The sequence below is a fragment of the Panthera pardus genome, unplaced genomic scaffold, assembly GCF_024362965.1.
Source record: "Panthera pardus isolate Hobbes unplaced genomic scaffold, ASM2436296v1 HiC_scaffold_8, whole genome shotgun sequence".
In the NCBI taxonomy this organism is placed as follows: Eukaryota; Metazoa; Chordata; class Mammalia; order Carnivora; family Felidae; genus Panthera; species Panthera pardus.
This window is the reverse complement of record NW_026527013.1, coordinates 111,810,659-111,829,468: the sequence shown is the minus strand read 5'-3', so window position 1 is coordinate 111,829,468 and position 18,810 is coordinate 111,810,659. Positions and strand designations below refer to the sequence as shown.

General features: G+C 38.6%; 1 protein-coding gene across 1 annotated transcript in view; it reads left to right on the top strand.

Moving 5' to 3' along the window:
- POLR1F (RNA polymerase I subunit F) overlaps positions 1-14,735 on the top strand; it is a 31,719-nt gene extending 16,984 nt beyond the window's left edge. Inside the window, exons 2-5 of the mRNA XM_019443557.2 lie at positions 8,641-8,782; positions 11,749-11,957; positions 12,842-13,803; positions 13,834-14,735. Of these exons, the coding sequence (XP_019299102.2) occupies positions 8,641-8,782; positions 11,749-11,957; positions 12,842-13,238 (748 nt within the window). The 3' untranslated portion in view covers positions 13,239-13,803; positions 13,834-14,735. The remainder of the gene's footprint in view (positions 1-8,640; positions 8,783-11,748; positions 11,958-12,841; positions 13,804-13,833) is intronic.
- The last annotated feature ends 4,075 nt before the right edge of the window (positions 14,736-18,810 follow it).

Sequence of the window (18,810 nt, the reverse complement as noted above, 5' to 3'; positions counted from 1 at the left end):
GTTCCGTACAAATTTTAGGATTTTTTGTTCTAGCTTTGAGAAGAATACCAGTGCAATTTTTATTGGGATTGCATTGCATGTGTAAATTGCTTTGGGTATTATTGACCTTTTAACAATATTTATTCTTCAATCTGTGAGCATGGAATGTTTTTCCATTTCTTTGTATCTTATTCAGTTTCCTTCATAAGCTTTCTATAGTTTTCAACATACAGATCTTTTACATCTTTGGTTAGGTTTATTCCTAGGTATTTTATGGTTCTTGGTGCAATTGTAAATGGGATCAGTTTCTTGATTTCTCTTTCTGTTGTTTCTTATTGGTGTATAAAAATGCAGCTGATTTCCATACGTTGATTTTGTACCCTGTGACTTTGTTGAATTCCTGTATCAATTCTAGCAGTCTTTTGGTGGAGTCTTTCGGGTTTTCCATGTAGAGTATCATGTCATCTGTGAAAAGTAAAAGTTTGACTTCTTTGCCAGTTTTGATCCCTTTTATTTCATTTTGTTGTCTGATTGCTGATGCTAGGACTTCCAACACTATGTTAAACAACAGCGGTGAGAGTGGACATCCCTGTCGTGTTCCTGATCTCTGGGGGAGAGCTCTTAGTTTTTCACCATTGAGGATGATACTAGCTGTGGGCTTTTCATAAATGGCTTTTATGATGTTTAAGTATGTTCCTTCTAGCCCAAATTTCTTGAAGGTTTTTATTAAGAAAGGATGCTGTGGGGCGCCTGGGTGGCTCAGTCGGTTGAGCGTCCGACTTCGGCTCAGGTCACGATCTTGCGGTCCATGAGTTCGAGCCCCGCGTCAGGCTCCGGGGTGATGGCCCAGAGCCTGGAGCCTGCTTCCGATTCTGTGTCTCCCTCTCTCTCTGCCCCTCCCCTGTTCATGCTCTGTCTCTCTCTGTCTCAAAAATAAATAAATGTTAAAAAAAAAAAAATTTTTTTTTAAAAAAGAGAAAGGATGCTGTGTTTTGTCAAAATGGTTTTTCTGCATCCATTGACATGATCATATGGTTCTTATCCTTTCTTTTATGAATGTGATGTATCACACTGATTTGTGAATATTGAACCAGCCCTGCAGCCCAGGAATGAATCCCACTTCATAGTGGTGAATAATCCTTTTAATATGTTGTTGAATTCTATTTGCTAGTATCTTGTTGAGAATTTTTGCATCCATGTTCATCAGGGATATTGGCCTTTAATTCTCCTTTTTTGTGGTGTCTCTGTCTGGTTTGGGAATCAAGGTAATGCTGGCTTCGTAGAATAGGTCCAGAAGTTTTCCTTCCGTTTCTATTTTTTGGAATTCCTTGAGATGGATAGGTATTAACTCTGCTTTAAGTGTCTGGTAGATTTCCCCATGGGAAGCCATCTGGCCCAGGACTCTTCTTTGCTGGGAGATTTTTGATAACTGATTCAATTTCATTACTAGTTATGGGTCTGTTCCAATTTTCTATTTCTTCCCATTTTAGTTTTGGTAGTGTATGAGTATGTAGGAATTTGTCCATTTCTTCCAGGTTGTCCAGTTTGTTGGCATGTAATATTTCATAGTATTCTCTGATAATTTCTTGTATTTCTGAGGGATTGGTTATAATAAATACACTTTCATTCATGATTTTTTCTATTTGGGTCCTCTCTCTTTTTTTTTTTTTTTTTTTTTTTTTGAGAAGCCTGTCTAGCGGTTTATCAATTTTATTTTTTCAATAAAAAAAAAAAAAAAAAAAAAAACCTCTTAGTTTCATTGATCTGTTCTGTTTTGTTTTATTTTGGGGTTTGTTTTTGGATTCTATATGTGTTTCTCCTCTGATCTTTATTATTTCTCTTCTTCTGCTGAGTTTGGAGTGTCTTTGCTGTTCTGCTTCTAGTTCCTTAGGTGTGCTGTTAGATTTTGTATTTGGGATATTTCTTGTTTCTCGAAATAGGCCTGGATTGCAATGTATTTTCCTCTTAGGACTGCCTTTGCTGCATCCCAAAGGGTTTGGAGTGTTGTGTTTTCATTTTCATTTGTTTCCACGTATTTTTAAATTTCTTCTTTAATTGCCTGGTTGACCCTTTCATTCCTTAGTAGGATATTCTTTAACCTCCATGCATTTGGAGGTTTTCCAAACTTTTTCCTATGGTTGATTTCAAGTTTCATAGCATTGTGATCTGAAAGTGTGCATGATATGATCTCAGTTCTTTTATATTTATTGAGGGTTGTTTTGTGATTCAAATGTGATCTGTCTTGGAGAATGTTCGATGTGCACTCGAGAAGAATGTATATTCTCCTTTAGGATGAAAATTTCTAAATATATCTGTCAAGTCCATCTAGTCCAGTGTATTGTTCAGGGCCATTGTTTCTTTATTGATTATCTGCCTAGATGATCTATCCATTGTTGTAAGTGGAGTATTGAAGTCCCTTGCAGTTACCACATTCTTACCGATAAGATTGCTTATGTTTGTGATTAATTGTTTCATATATTTGGGTGTTTCCAAATCCGGTGCATAGACATTTATAATTGTTAGCTCTTCTTGATGGATAGACCCCATAATTATTACATAATGCCCTTCTTCATCTCTTGTTACAGCCTTTAGTTTAAAATCTAGTTTGTCTGATATAAATATGGCTACTCCAGCTTTCTTTTGACTTCTAGTAGCATGATAGATGGTTCTCCATCTCCTCACTTTTAATCTGAAGGTGTCCTTGGGTCTAAAATGGGTCTCTTGTAGACAGCAAATAGATGGGTCTTGTTTTTTTAATCCATTCTGGTCTGCCACGTTTCAGTAGATAGAGCTGCTACTACCCGTATGTGTCTATCCTTGTATGTTGAGGCCCATTTATCCCTAGCTGCTTTCAGAATTCTCTCTTTATCCTTGTATATTTCCAGTTTCACTATGATATGTCATTCAGAAGACCAATTCAAGTTACCTCTGGAGGGAGTTCTCAGTGCCTTTCCCAGACTGGGGAGGTTCTTAGCTATGATTTGTTCAAGTATACCTTTGGCCCCTTTCTTTCTCCTTCTTCTGGAACTACTATGATATGGATATTGTTCCGTTTCATGGAATCACTTAGTTCTCTAATTCTCCCCTTGTGATCCAGCATTTTTTTTATCATTTTCTCAGCTTCCTCTTTTTCCATAATTTTATCTTACATTTCACCCATTCTCCCCTCTGCCTCTTCAATCCTCGCTATGACTGCCTCTATTTTATTCTGCACCTCATCTACAGCATTTTTTAATGCATCATTACTAATTTTTAGTTCCTTGATCTCTTGGGCAGTAGATTCTCTGCTGTCCTCTATGCTTTTTTCAAGCCCAGCGATTAATCTTACGACTATTATTCTAAATTCTTGTTCCGTTGTATTGTTTACAACTCTTTTGATCACTTCTTTAGCTCTTACCTTTCCTGGAATTTCTTTTGTGAATTCTTCTGTTTCGTCATTTTGCCTAGTTTTCTGTCTCTTATGTGTTTTAAAAGCTTGTTATGTCCCCTGCACCTGTGAGCACTACTATATTAAAGAGAGGTCATACACTGTCCAGGACCTGGCCCTTCAGGAAGTGTTTTTTGGAGAGTGTTACTTGCTCTCTGTTGTTGTGACTCTGGTTACTTTATCTCCCTACTCGTCGTAGTGATGTTTTGGACCCTCCACCAGGTGTGCTTTGATTTGTTTGTTCAAGTAGCCCTGGAAAGGAAAACAAATAAGCAAAAAAATAGAAAACAAAAACAGGCAAACAACCAAAAAAACCCAGAAACACCAGCTACAAGTAAACAGGGTGGGTGCAGTACTGATGGAAGAGGCCTTATCCTGTACAAAGAGAGAAATGACGGGGGCAGGGACAAAGAAAGAATAAAAATTGACCAGAGAAACTATACGGCTTAATCCAGAGAGAACGAAAGGGAAATAGAGAAGGGGATGGGGAAAAAGAAAAAAGAAAAGTTATGCAGACAGAGACACTATAAGGCTTAATGCAGAGAGAATGGAGAATAAAGAAGGAGGTGTGGAACACGTATTAAGAGAATGGATTAAATATGTCTGCTTAAACAAACTAACAACCAGAGATAAGAATGAGAAAAGGAAGGAAGAATATATATAATAAGAATTGTCTGAGAATTAATCAGGCAATGCAGCAGTGCCTGTCTGGAGGTAGGGTGTCTGTTTCCTCACTGTCAATCCTTCTCCTGTAGCTATGCAGTTACCAGGTGCAGAGGGGCGTGGTTTGGTATAGGCGGATCCTGCCTCCACCATGGGCCCTGCTGGGCCCTACTGTCTGGTCCTTGAGGCCCCACCTTGGTGGTGGTGGGGAGAAAAATGGCGACCCTGTCTGTCGCGTACCGGGTGTCCCAGACCACTCTGTTCGAGCCATCCTCATTGTGCCACGGGTGCAAATGAGGCAGTTTGTCTCACTCCACTGACTCCTGTGCCTAGCTCCACATGCCCCATACTGGGGAAGAGCAGCTCCACGTCGTCCCCCCCCCCCCCCCCCCCCACGATATGTGGTCCCTGGCTGGCAGGCACAGGCATGCTTTGTCCTGTCCCACAGCACTCCAGGGAGGGAATCGCTTTCTCCTTCTGTGGACTGCACCCCTGACCTAGCCACCGAACCTGGGGCTGGCTCCCCTCCTCCCCAGGTACGTGATCCAGGGGCAGCCGTCCCCAGACCAGAGAAAGCCCACAGTTAGATTGATCTTTATCTCTCCTGGACTGAAGTTTTTCTCTTGTCCAGATACAGGCCTATGCTTCCTTTTCTCTTTTTCTCTTCCTTTTGTCTCTCCACAAAAGGGGATCCCTCCTCTCTGTTCCTTTTCTCTCTCCCAGTTTGCAGCCACACACCTACGGCCCCTCAGGTTGTCCCAGTGGGTCCCTGGAAGCCGGCTGTCTCTTTTCCTCCCAGACTCTTGGGGTTCAGAGTCCTTCAACTTCAACACTTCTTTTCTTTTTTATGTTTTTTACCTTTGTTTATAGCTCCTTTGAGTGTAAGATAAGGACTACGATTAGGACTGATGTTCTCCACTCATTTCAAATCCAGTGATTATCTTTATGATCATTACTTTCTTTATTAAGTATATTACTTATCTCCCTTTTGTTTAGCTCTCTTCTTTTGAACTTGTCCTTTTTTTCATTTGGGACATATTCCTTCTCATTTTGTCTGTCTTTTTCTGAGTGTTAGGGAAGTCACGTGCTCTTGAAAGCAGTGCCTTTATGAACAAGAGGTCTTGTAATACCCTGCAGTGCAGTATCTCCTATTTACCATAACCTGGCGCTTCAGGGGTGTCTCCTTTGTGTTTTGCATGTGCCCCAGTTTTGTGGCTGAGCCATGTTTTCCTTCATTCCAGTTATTTGCAATGGGTCTCTTTGCTGTTGTGGACAAGGTTTGGTCCTTGTGTTTTTAGTGGACCAGTCTGGGGCTACCTTGGGTTTAAAGTGAACCAGAACAGGCATTTGCCAGAGCTATGGTAGCTCCAAACTCAAGGGTGCTTTCTGCATGTTGTCACTAGAGAAACTTGTTGGTGGGCTAGGCCTGCAGTTCAGCCAGGTGTCTGACCAGCCTACTGCTGGGGCTGTAGTTGGACTGAGGTGTGCTGTTACTTTCCCTCTCTCAGGGGCAAGAGTCACTTTGGAGTAGTGCTCGCCCCTATTTATTGGGGCTGCTTGCACACCACAAGGCTTGCCACACTGCTTGGGATAGGCTTATCCAAGGTCTACAGGAGAACATGGGGGCTGGGTGTGCTGCACATCGTGCCAGCAGGGTCTGCACTGGGCTGCTGTGGAATGGAGCTGAAGCAGCCTGGGAAAACTTCTGCCCAGGCAGAGGGTTGGAGGGAATGTATTCACGGAAGTATGTGGCTGGGGTGCACTTTTCGCAGGTTAGGTGATCATTGCAGTGTGCTTGTTCTCACAGGTGTCTGTGTATTTAGGCTGGGGATGGGGAGTGGGGGAGGGAAATAGCACCCATCAGTTCTTTTGTTCTTGGAGAAATCTCTTAGATTTCCCTGCCTCTCCAGCACATGCTCTGAGACCATTAAATCTCTTTCCTGTACACCCGCGGCATTTTTCAAACTGTTGCTTCTGTGCTGTATCTAAGTGGAGCTATTTGTTGTGCTGTACTTTAAGGGCAGAGACTCAGTTTTCTGTTACCCTCCTGCCTCTTAATCTATTGAGCCTGTTGATTTTCAGAGTTCAAGGTGTGAAGCCCTTATGATTGTGGAGGTGGGGAGGGGACAAAACTGGAGAAGCTTCTGGCCCTCTGGTTTTCAAAGCCAAATGTTACAGGGATTTGTCTTCTCAGGGCAACCTCAACCTGGAGTGCCTGGGGCAGGGTCCTCTCCTTTCCCCTCTCTGTGCCCGTGGAGGCACTCCCTCTCAAGGTCAGTCCCACTTGATGGTACAGTCTTTCAATAAGCATAAAACATCTTTATGAACAAATCCAAATTTACTTTCTCAAGACAAAAGTAGATAAAACCTATATTTAGTAATCACTGTTTTGGTATTTTATTTGGAAAACAATTTGATGTCAATAAAGGGTTTCTCGGGTTTGATGGGTTTACACAAATCTATTTGGGTTTAGGGCTCTATGGTTACATTCCCTAGTTACCAATTTTGAACCCTACATAATCCAATACCTCTTTCTTATGGGAAATATTTTGCAGTACTACCTTTACTATCATGAAAACACATCTTTATTGTGAATTGAAACTTAAAGGTAATACAAGCTACTTACACATTTGGAAAAAAAACAAAAATCTGTAAGTGCTGTAATACAGTACAATACAATATACTTCCATGTGAGAATACTCAAGCATGACTACCTGGGAAGACTGAAATAGTTGGATGACATATGCACTGATACCTAGAATCATGAATGTGTCTAGAAAGGTAGATTGATGCAGGGGTTTTGAATTGACAACTCAGAGAACACATACAGTGTCTCCAATGGCAAAATGCTTTTCTGAAGTAAGGAGTACTTCTCAGTTAAGTTCCATACTTAATAATCTACCCTTGAATTTTAATTTTATTTATTTTGAGTGAGAGAGTGAGCGAGCAGGAAGGGGCAGAGAGAGAATCCCAGGTAGGGTCTACAGCAGTGTAGAGCCCGACTCGTGGCTTGAACTTAAGAACTGTAAGATCATGACCTGAGTGAAAACCAAGAGTTGGACGCTTAACCAACAGATTGACCCAGGTGTCCTTCCTGGAAATTTTTATGTATATTGAAACCATGCAAACATGATTTTATGCTGATATGTATGTATTTATGTATGTGTATATGTATACATATATATATTTAGAATTAGATTTTGTATCCAGCTATTTATAAATAGGTTTATTCCCTCATTGACAAGTCTGGTGGACTTCTGGGTTTCTGTGATGGTGTAGTTCCTGCTTGGGCAAACACATTGAGAAATTAACAGTTCAAAAAGGGCTTTCTGGAGTAAATCTCTAAATTTAGGATCTTCTTGATTTGATAGTTATTAAAGTTCCTTTCCAGTGGCTCCTGGCTGTTTTATTAAGCAACAGCTATTGGGGTAAATTCTTTCTCTTATACTATGTGAATACTTTTAGGAATTTAGTAGAGTTCTACAAAGTGTTCTGTCTTCTCAAGGGTTTTTGAGTAGTGTGTGGAATGCAAACATACACAGAGCTAGAGTCAGTAAACCGAGATCAAGCACACTTAGGATGCGATGCTGTGCCATGGAGTCGTCTAGGAGTGGGAGAGGAGTGATTTAAGCATTTCCTGGGGAGTCAGTGAAGTTTTCGTGAGTAAGTATTGGGTGTGCTAGTGAAGTCACCAGGTTTGCCTCTTTAGTAGTTAAAATTCCGTAAGTACTTGGAAATGACCTTTTGAAATAGTTGTCCCCTAATCCTTTCATACTATGTAGACTAAATTGGCAAAATCAGTTTTGTTTTTGAGAGAGAGAGAATGAGCGTGTGCATGCATGCATATACACAAGTGCACAAGCAGAGTAGGGACAGAGGGACTGGGAAAGAGAATCTTAAGCAGGCTTCATGCCCAGTGTGAGCCTGATGTGGAGCTTGATTTCTTCACTTTGAGATCATGACCTGAGCCAAAGTCAGGAGTCAGAGCCTTACTGCTTGAGCCACTCAGTTCCTAATAAATGAAATATGTAGTTGTATTTAATAACATTTCTATTTACTATTAACAGTTACAATTTGAGGATTTTTCTCCCGTAAGTCATTGGCTTTAATATTCAGGGTCTTCACCTTTAATACTGATCTTGCTATGGGCCGTCTAGTACAGAAATCTAGTAATGGTGGGTAATACCAAAATTGCCTTCATTCAGTTATACTCAGAAATTAGAGACATTTTTCTTTCATTTTTTTTTTCTTTCTCTCATTGGAGAATGACTATAATTCCAGTGCATAGCTATTAGAGAAGAAAGGTCAACCTGCTCATGCATAATTGGACATTTTGTTTCTGGGTACTTATGTTGAATAATCCTTTTAAATTTAGTATATTGGAAGCTTTTGGTCAAGTTGAATTACTCAAGTCATTATGGACTAATGATAATGCTATTGTATTTTGGCATGTGTGCTTATATTTAAGAGATGTATAATTTTTGGACTCGGCCAATTTAATCAGGACATTGGACTATTTTGAAAGAGGATAAAACATATCATTTTTTCTTTCTTTTTTTTTTTTTTAACAGCCTTTTAGGTGTCCCCATTGCATATGATAACATCAAAGTGGTAGGTGAACTGGGAGATATTTATGATGATCAAGGACACATTCATCTAAACATTGAAGCAGATTTTGTTATTTTCTGCCCTGAGCCAGGGCAAAAGCTTATGGTATGTATATATATTTAAAGCTTTCTTTGTATAGTTGTATAATGATATAATTTGGAAGATTTTTAAGACTATACACCTCGAGAAGTAAATGGCTTGCTATTGTGGGTAGCTAAAAGTTATTTTCTAAAATGTTTATTTTTGAAAGAGAAAGCAGGGGAGGGGCAGAGAGAGGGGGGCAGAGGATCTAAAGCAGGCTCTGCGCTGACAGCAGAGAGCCCAACATGGAGCTCTAACTGATGAACCGTGAGATCATGCCATGAGCCCAAGTCAGATACTTAACTGACTAAGCCACCTAGACACCCCTAAAAATTATTTTCAAAGAAAAAAAGTCAATTCAACCTTGGTAAATTTTTAAACTCCATTCTTCTAGAACTCACCTGTATATGCAGAGTATGTGTGTCATACAATTTATTCTCTTCTTTGTATAGCACCAGAACGATCTTAAGTGATAAAAAAAAATAACTAGTTTCTTATTTCTCAGTTATATACCAATAGTTTCTTTATAAAGGATTTAAACAGGGGCTAGGGGCTCCTGGATGGCTCTGTCAGTTGAGCTTTCTAATGCAGCTCAGGTCATGATCTCACAGTTTGTGAGTTCGAGTCCCATGTCAGACTGTGCTGACAGGTCAGAGCCTGGGGCCTGCTTCAGATTCTGCTTCTCTCTGTCTCTCTCTCTCTCTCTCCCCCTCTCTATCTCAAATAAACATTAAAAAAATATTTAAAAGATTCAAACCGTGTAGTAGTGTTTCAAATAGGAGTTCAAATAGGAGTTGAAAATTCAAATAGTTGTGGGACCAGGCTAATGAAATGTAATGTAATGAAAGTGAATGAACAATGAGGTTAGGGCACCCATCAGGTGCCATGGTAATGAAGGCCCTGTTGGGAAGGTTTTTTAAGACAATCTAGATATACAGATAGATGTGAAATTGACTGTCTTCTACCAGCAGTTTTGAGTGTATTTGTTGGTGGGTGTGTGTGTGTATTCATACATATGTTTGTATGTTTTTTTCTTTAAGCACTTCCTATAAAATTTTTTATTAATGGTTCTTATAAGATTAACTTTTATTGTTAATGAATATACTGATCAAATTTCACTGACAAATTCTACAAGGCATTTCTAATTTAAAAAAATTTTTACAGTGTCGGTTAAACTGGTAGAAATAGTATCCTGGGCCTGCCAAAGTTGGGTTATACAGCTAGCTTCCATACTATTAAAGTTGGCAGATTTGTACTTAAAAAAATTTCGACACTTAACTCATCTGCTTTGTGTAAGTTACCATAGATATAAACATGGAAATAACATACTGTACAGAAAGTATGAAACTAAGAATAAAATTACTCCTTTTACTCTATTCCCCACAATGAGATCCAGTCTTCAAATACATCTGGGCAGTTTTTTCCAATTTTTAATTTTAAACATGGTATAATTTACATACAATAAAATAAGAGATCTAAATTATATACAACAAAATGCATAGATCATAGTGTTCAGTTCAATGAATTCTGACAAGTGCATATATACCATTTTATTTGAGAATGACCGTCATGCCCTTTCCTGGTCAGTCCTCTCTTCTAGATCCAACCACTGTTCTGCTTCTGTTTATCATACATTAGTTTTGCTTAAGCTTCTCATTTTATATTAGTGGAAATTTTCATTATACACTCTTTGATGAAAATCTGACCTCTTTTGTTCAACATGTTTTTACACTTCATCCATGCTGTTTGATGGTGTATTCGTATTTTATTCCTTTTTGTTCATAGAATTCGGTTATATGAGTGTATTACAATTTGATTGTTCATCTTCATTGATGGACATTTTGGTTTCCAGTCTGGAGCTATTATGAATGAAGCTGTGTGAATGTGTATTTTCATTTCTCCTAGGTAGGAACTGGAAGCTGTATTGTAAGTCAGAGGGTAGGTGTTTGAGGAATTAGCCTGTTTTTCATAAAATTAAACATTCAACACTATTAGTTGCTCTGTGTCCTTGCCAGCATCTGGTTTTGTTAGTCTTTTAATTAAACTGATGGATAATACTAGGTTCTCCTTAATTTGCGTTTTCCTTCGTGAGATTTTTCTTGTGTTTCAATAAGAAAGGCCTATTTAAGTGCTTTGCCCATTTTTAGCTGGACTTTTGTGTTACGGAGGTTTAATAGTTCTGTTTATAAACTTCATACTTTTTAGCTTTAAAGCTTCTAAAAATGTTTTTGTGATTCACAGTAGCCATGCTCAAGATCTACTGATGAAGGATAAGTTGTCTTCAAATACAGTGCTTATTATATCCTACTAAAGTTAATTGTTAAATAATTTTTTTTATGTTTATTTCTGAGAGAGACAGAATGTGAATGGGGGAAGGGTAGGGAGAGATGGAGACACAGAATCCAAAGCAGGCTCCAGACTCCCAGTTATCAGCACAGAGCCTGATGCGGGGCTGGAACCCACAAACCTTGAAATCATGACCTGAGCCGAAGTCAGGCACTTAAGTGACCATGCCTTCCAACAATGCTTTTTAAGCTTTGAAATTCAGACTGTTTATGGAAATATAATGTGGATCCTAGTTATAAAAAACATATGCTTCCTGCCTTGAGGTCTTTTCACATTTAGGTAATACCAAACAGTATTTTCTGCTTGGTTTCAATATGGTTATAATCTACTCCCCAGGGAGTCCTGTAGCAGGAGCTGAGGTAGGTTGTTTTGGTTTTTTTTTTTTTTAGAGGTGGGAAGAGTCAGTTGTTTATCCAGTTAGGCAATTGATATGCATGCAGTTTACCAAAGTTCCAGCCTTCTAAAAACTCTACAGTGTTTAAAATGGTTTAGTATAACATGTAAATTTTAATTGAAAATCTTTTTCCATATGAAATTATTCCATTATTTCAATGTTTTCTCTTTAAGATCAGTTTGAAGCTTATAAAGTTTTATTTACCTTTTAACTCTTTAGATAGCTTGATGCTTTTTTTCTTTCTTCCCAGGGTACAGTTAATAAAGTGTCTTCTAGCCACATTGGCTGTTTAGTACATGGGTGTTTCAATGCCTCCATCCCTAAACCTGAGCAGATGCCAGCTGAGCAGTGGCAGATCCTAGAGATAAATGTGGGTGATGAACTAGAATTTGAAGTATTTCGTTTGGACTCAGATGCTGCTGGAGTATTCTGCATTCGGGGAAAATTAAATACCTCTAGGTCAGTTCCTAATCACATTATTTTAATTTTTGTAGTCATTTCTGTTTAATTCTGAATTTAGAGAACATAAGCCCCTCTTTCGGAAAGTAATTTTTGTAGAATATGCCATAAAGTCAATGTAAATTGGAATCTTAAGTGCTTTGACAGCATATTGAATATTCCAAAGGTCTGCACTTCTAGCTAATGGGTCTGTAGTTTACTAACTCAATCTTCCTATTTTCTAGTTTGGTTAATTTTTTAAAAAGTTGATCCTTGAGCTTGAAACTGTTGAAAGCTTAATCATATTTGATTAATGTCACTATGCCAGGTAATTTCTGTATTTTTCTGTTAGCTCATTGAAATTACTTAGTTGGATGTAGCTAGTGCTACTGGATGGGACTCTGCATCCAGTAGAGAGGGCTACTTCACTGATCCTTGGTTTTTTGTTTTTTTACTGTTAACTCACAACTTTGAAAAAAATGAATAATTTGAAACAAGGATTCATAGATGGGAAACTCCATTAATTTTGGTAGACAGTACACGTGTATTTTTTATCGCTCGTCAGTTGTTTGGCTACTAAGCCTGAGTATTGTGATGTTTCATGCACAGTGAGCAAATTTTTTTGAATCAAAACAAAATTTATAAGGTACATTTTGATAAAAATATTTTATGTAATTTTTATGTATGAAAACAGTCTGGAAGGACTTTGGAAAAATTTTAACTTTTCCAAGACATTTTAATGAGCTGAGGGATAACAGAATAGAATATTTGATATTTATGCCATACTTCTGTATCTTGTACTACTGTCATTATTTAGAAGAAAGATTAACATTTGGTATATTCTTTATCTCATTTTATTATTTTTGTTTATTGCTCTGTAATTTTTTTTTTAACTGTTATTTCAGTTTACAAACCAAGTGCTCTACAGTTTCTGAAGAAGTAACAGAAACTGGCAGTGAAGAAATTGTAGAAAAACCTCTGAAGAAGAAAAAGAAAAAGAAGACAGACCCAGAGCCATATGAAGTGGAGAGTGATAACAGAGAACTAGCAGATTTTGCAGATGCCACTGTGAAAGAAGAGACAAACCTGCAGATTAATAATACGAATGGCTTCCAGAACGAAGAGCCGAAGAAGAAGAAGAAGAAAAGGCACCAGGAGGACCGGGATCCTGTTTTCCAAGGTAGTGACTCCAGTGGTTACCAGAGTGACCATAAAAAGAGAAAAAAGAAAAGAAAACACAGTGAGGAAGCTGAATTTACCCCACTTTTGGAACACTCATCTAAAAAGAAAAGGGAAAAGTAATTCCTTTAGTGCATTTTACTCAGTTTTTTGAAGATTGATTTACATACAGTAGACGAATAAATGTGGGAATCATATGAAATGCTTGTGTATTCCAGTAGTCTGCAAAACAGGAAACATTTCATTAGTAGGAATTTTTGGTGCTAAAGTGGTAATTACTTTAGGAAATACCAATATTATCAAACTGCCATTTTATTGTATACAGAATAAGAGGATAAGACCTCTCTCAAGTCTTGCATTTTTCCAGTTTTTACATGCTACATAAAATTATTTCTGTCATCTGAAGACTGGTAAAGGACTTTGTAATAGAGTGTTATTTTTATCATTACCGAATGGTTTTGAGCTTGTGTATTTTTTAGTAGGTTTGACCTTCAGTCATAATATTATATGAGATTTTTAGATTTTCTTTTCTCTGGCTACTATGAGATTTCTCTGGTTCAATTTAGAATGGTTTGCCAAAGGAGCTCTGAAGTCTCCAGAGCTCATTAGAACCATGCCACTATTGACAGTGGTAGGAAACATTGTTCACTGTTCTTCCCTTCCGGATGTATGTTGGTTTTTGTTTCTGGTGTTTTTTTTTTTTTTTTTTGTATAAGAGGTTGATGTAGAGGGCTCTTCTCTTATACTTGTTTATGTGTGCCTCAGCTGTAAATGCCATTCTTACTAGTAGGAAATTTCTCAACTACTTTATAATAATTGGGTTAAGGTATTAAAAATGATTCTTAAGAGAAAATTGCACTGCGAAATGTGGACTGTGTCTTAACTACAGGAAAACACTGATGAATTGACAAGCTGGTTCAGGCTGATAATCAATGCATGGCCACATTCATTGATTGAACAGTACCTGACCACTTTGCTGTGTGTAAAACATTCTACTAAGGAACAGATGTATAATGACTGTAGTTCCTTCCCTTATGTAGTGTCATAGGAGAAACAGATGCACGCATGCACAATATATATAAGTAAAATACAGAAAGGCAGTAATTCTGGGAAGTACTAAAAACAAGAGTGTCTACTGAATGTTAATTGTATTAATATCTGTAAATGGATGAATGGTTGAAATGAATTTCAAGTGGCAACCATTTTGTTGCCGTTTATCTATTATCAGATGTAGTACTGGTCTCACACTATTAAATTTTACTAACATATAAATTCTGCAGAAAGTGTATCTTGATCCAAATCTATAGTACTAGAATACAGAGTTTGGAGAGTAGCATACGTTCACACGCTTGTTCTTAATTAAATTAAGAAGACCAGACAATGGACCAGGCCAATTTCTTTTTCTACAGTTTAGTGTGGGTATTGAGCCCTTAAAATATGGCTAATGCAAATTGACCTGCTATCAGTATAAAATACAAGATTTTGAAGATGTACAAAGAATGTAAATTATCTCAGTTTTGTATTGGTGAAATTCTATTTTTGGTATAGTGTGTTAAATAATGTTATATCTAGCTTTTTTTCATTTTCTGGCTAGAAGATTAAAAATTGTAGGTGAAGCTATTTTGTTTAGGATTTTTGCATTTAGGGTCATCAGAGATACTGGTCTATAGTGTTTTTTTTTTTGTTTTTGGTGTCAGGGTAATTCTCAACAAAATATTGTCAAAAAAAAAAAAAATCTAATACATTAAAACAAATCATTCACCACAATCAAAGGATTTATTCCAGGGATGTAAGTGTGTTCCAATATATGCAAGTCAGTCACCTTATACATCACATTAAGAGAAAGGATAAAAACCATATGATCTTCTCAGTGGAGGCAGAAAAATCACTTCATAATAAAAACTCTTTTAACATTGTAGGTTTATAGGTTTAGAGGCTACATACCTCAACATAATAAAGACCATCTATGAAAAACCCACAGCTAACATCATACTCATTGGTGAAAGATTGAGGTTTTTTTTCCCCTCTAAGATAGGAACAAGGATATCCCCTTTCACCACTTCTATTCAACATAGTACTGAAGTCCTCACTGTCTTATACCATACAAAAATCAAGATGGTTTAGTAAAGACCTAAATTTGGGACCTAAAACCATAAAATTTCTGGAAGAAAACACAGGCACTAATTTTTGATATTGTTCATAGCAACAGTTTTCTAGGGATGCCTCCTCAGGCAAGGGAAATAAGCAAAATAAAACCAGTCAGACTACAGGAAAATGAAAGGCTTTTGTAAAGCAAAGGAAACCATCAATAAAACAAGGCAAGCTACTGCATGGGAGAAGGTATTTGCAAGTGCTATATCTAATTAGGAGTTAATATCCAAAATATATAAATAAAAAATGGGCAGAGGACCTGAATAGACATTTTTCCAAAGGAGACATATAGATGGCCAACAGACACATGAAAAGATGCTCAACATCAGTAATCATCAGGGAAATGCAAATCAAAACCATGAGACATCACTTTACACTGGTTAGAATAAAAAAGACAAGAAACAAAAAAAGACACCAACAAGTGTTGGTGAGGATGTGGAGAAAAGGGAACCCTGGTGCACTATTTTGGGAATGAAAACTGGTGCAGCCATTGTGGAAATTGTATGAAGGTTTCTCAAAATTAAAAATAGACACGGGGCGGGGTGCCTGGGTGGCTCAGTCGGTTGGGCGTCCAACTTCAGCTCAGGTCATGATCTTGTGGTTTGTCAATTCGAGCCCTGCGTTGGGCTCTGTGCTGACAGCTCAGAGCCTGGAGCCTGCTTCAGATTCTGTGTCTCCCTCTCTCTCTGCCCCTCCCCTGCTTATGCTGTGTCTCTTAATAATAAATAAACGTGGAAGAAAAAAATAGACACGGACTTTTAGGAAGACGGTGGAAGATCATAAGCTCAACTTTCCCAACACTCACACCAAGATAACCACATCAGTGCAGCTAATTCAGAAAATGACCGGAAATCTAGCAGAATAGACTTCCTACTGTTAATCGTAGAGAAGAGACCACATCTAAAAGGGTAGAAGAGGTGGAAACATGGTTGGGAATCAAGCCCTGGGTGAGACTTAACCAGTAATGGGAGAGACCCCTACAAGCATGGAGAATCAAGAGTATCAGACCTCACATGAGGCACCAGGGACCTGCACAAGGAAGACGAGTCCCCTTAACATGTGTCTTTGAAAGCCAGTGGCACTTTGTGAGTTTTACAATCGTCAGGGCATAACATGGAGTACTTTAAAAATCAGCATACTTAACTCCAGGAGAGCCTGAGGGCCATAGGAAACTGAGTCCCTGCCCATAAAGGCCCCTAACATGGCTGAGATACAGCACAGAAACAGCAGTGTAAAAAGTGCGTAGGATATACGTGAAGATTTATTTGCTAATCTCAAGGTGTGCTGGAGAGGCAGGGACCTTTAGAAGACTCCTCCAAGAACAAAATATTTGACAGGTACCATTTCTCCCCACCCCCAGGTCAGATAGCAAACACTTGTTAGAACCCACACACACTCTATCTTACTAAGATCTCATGCTCCATCTGCATGTTCTGCATATTTTCCCCATCCAACTCACCCCATTTGGCAGGTGTCTCCAAAGTAGTTCCTGTGCCAATACACCCTGCAAGCAGCCCCAGTAGGAACTGGCACCACTCCAAAGTGACTCCTGCCCTGGGGATAGGGGAAAATAACCACACACACCAGTGTGCCCACATACCCAGCAGCTCTTACAGCTGGCAGCACAGAGAATGCCCTGCTCATCAGTGGAATTGCAGCCTCAGCAGAAGGACTGGGAGCAGGCATTGGGCCTCACTGCAAGCCTCGACCTGCCAACAGAAGCCTCCAAGGGAATAAGCAAGTGAGAATGCTTTGCCTATGCATGGACTACAGCCCTGGTAGATGAGCTGAGGGTAGGCATCTGGTCTGACCACTGATACGACCCAACTCTAGGACCATGGTGACCCCCACACCATCCCCTTAACAGTATAGGGTCCAAACCCTGCCCATTGTACCCCCAACAGGCAAAGTAGCCTCTTGCAACTGACTAGACTGAAGGCGAACATGTGTCACCAACAACAGTACAGCACAAACAGCCCACATAGGAAATAGCTCTGAAGCACCTGGTCCTGGTGAATGGGAGGTATTGCCCTATAGGGCATACCTGGAACTCTTCTTCCTAAGGCCACTACTTTCAAGAGCAGGAGATGTAGCTCACTTCCCTAATTCTTAAAACCAGACAAAAGGAGACTATGAGCCAAATGAAAGAACAGCGCACAATCACAGCCAAAGGGCTAAATTAATTGGAGACCGTAATTCCCAATAGAGAATTTGACCTAATAGTCAAAAAGCCACTCAGTGGACTTGATGTGAGAGTGGAGGATCTCATTGAGAGCTTTGACAAAGATATAGAAAACACAAAAAGGAACCAGAGATGATGAACTAAATAACTGAAATTAAAAATAGACCAGGGGTGCCAGGGTGGCTCAGTCACTTAAACATCCAACTCTTGATACTGGTTCAGGTCATGATCTCACAGTTCATGAGTGTGAGCCCTGCCTTGGGCTCTGTGCTGACAGCATTGGGATTCTCTTTCTCCCTCTCTCTTTGCCCCTCCTCCACTTGCTTTTTCTGACTCTCAGAAGTGAATAGATAGATGGATAGATGGGTGGATGGATAGATGGATGTGTAGACACACACACACACACACACACTAGAAAGAATAAATCAATAGTAGACTACAGGAATCAGAATGATCAGTGATACGGAAGAGAGAGTAATGGAAAGCAACCAAGCTAAACAAAAAGAAAAAAAAATGAGATGAAGGGATCTTGGCAACATCATCAAGCGTAATACATTTGCATTATAAAGATCTCAGAAAAAGAGAGAGATATAGGCAGTAAAATTTGAAGAAATAATAGCTGAAAACTTCCCTAATCTGGAGACGAAAGCAGACATCTGGATCCAGGAGTCACAGAGAACCCCAATCAGAGGTACACACCAAGACAGTAATTAAAATGGCAAAAAGTACTGATAAAAGAATTTTAAAGCAGTATGAGAAAGTTACATACAAAGGGAAGCCCATAAAGTTAGCAATAAGTTTTCAGCAGAAACTCTAGACGCTAGGGAGTGCCATGAAATATTCCAAGTACTGAAAAGAAAAAAATCTGCAACCAAAAACACACTACTCAGCAAGGTTATATATTGGAATAGACAGATCGTTTCCCAGAGCAACAAAAATTAAAGGAATTTATCAATAAACCAGCCTTACAAGAAATGTTAAAGGGGATTCTTTGGAAAGAAAAAGCCATAATCAAAGAAAATTATGAAAGCAAAAATTTCACAGATAAATGCAAACAAGAGTATATTAATCTCTTATAAAACTAGAATGGAGGTCAAAGCACTTAGGCAGGAAAATCATCTATGAAAATAAGTCAAGTGTTTCACAAAATAAGAGGATGAAAAGTATGATATCATGTACTAAAATGTGAGAGATCAAAGTAAAAATGCTTTTAGAATGGGTTAAAACTTAAGCTAGCCATTAACTTAATATAGACTGCTATACACCTAAGATATCTATGAACCTAATGGTAACCAAAATTGAAAACCTGTAACACATGCGCAAAGAAAAAGAAAAGGAATCCAGGAGAGCAGATGGCAGTAG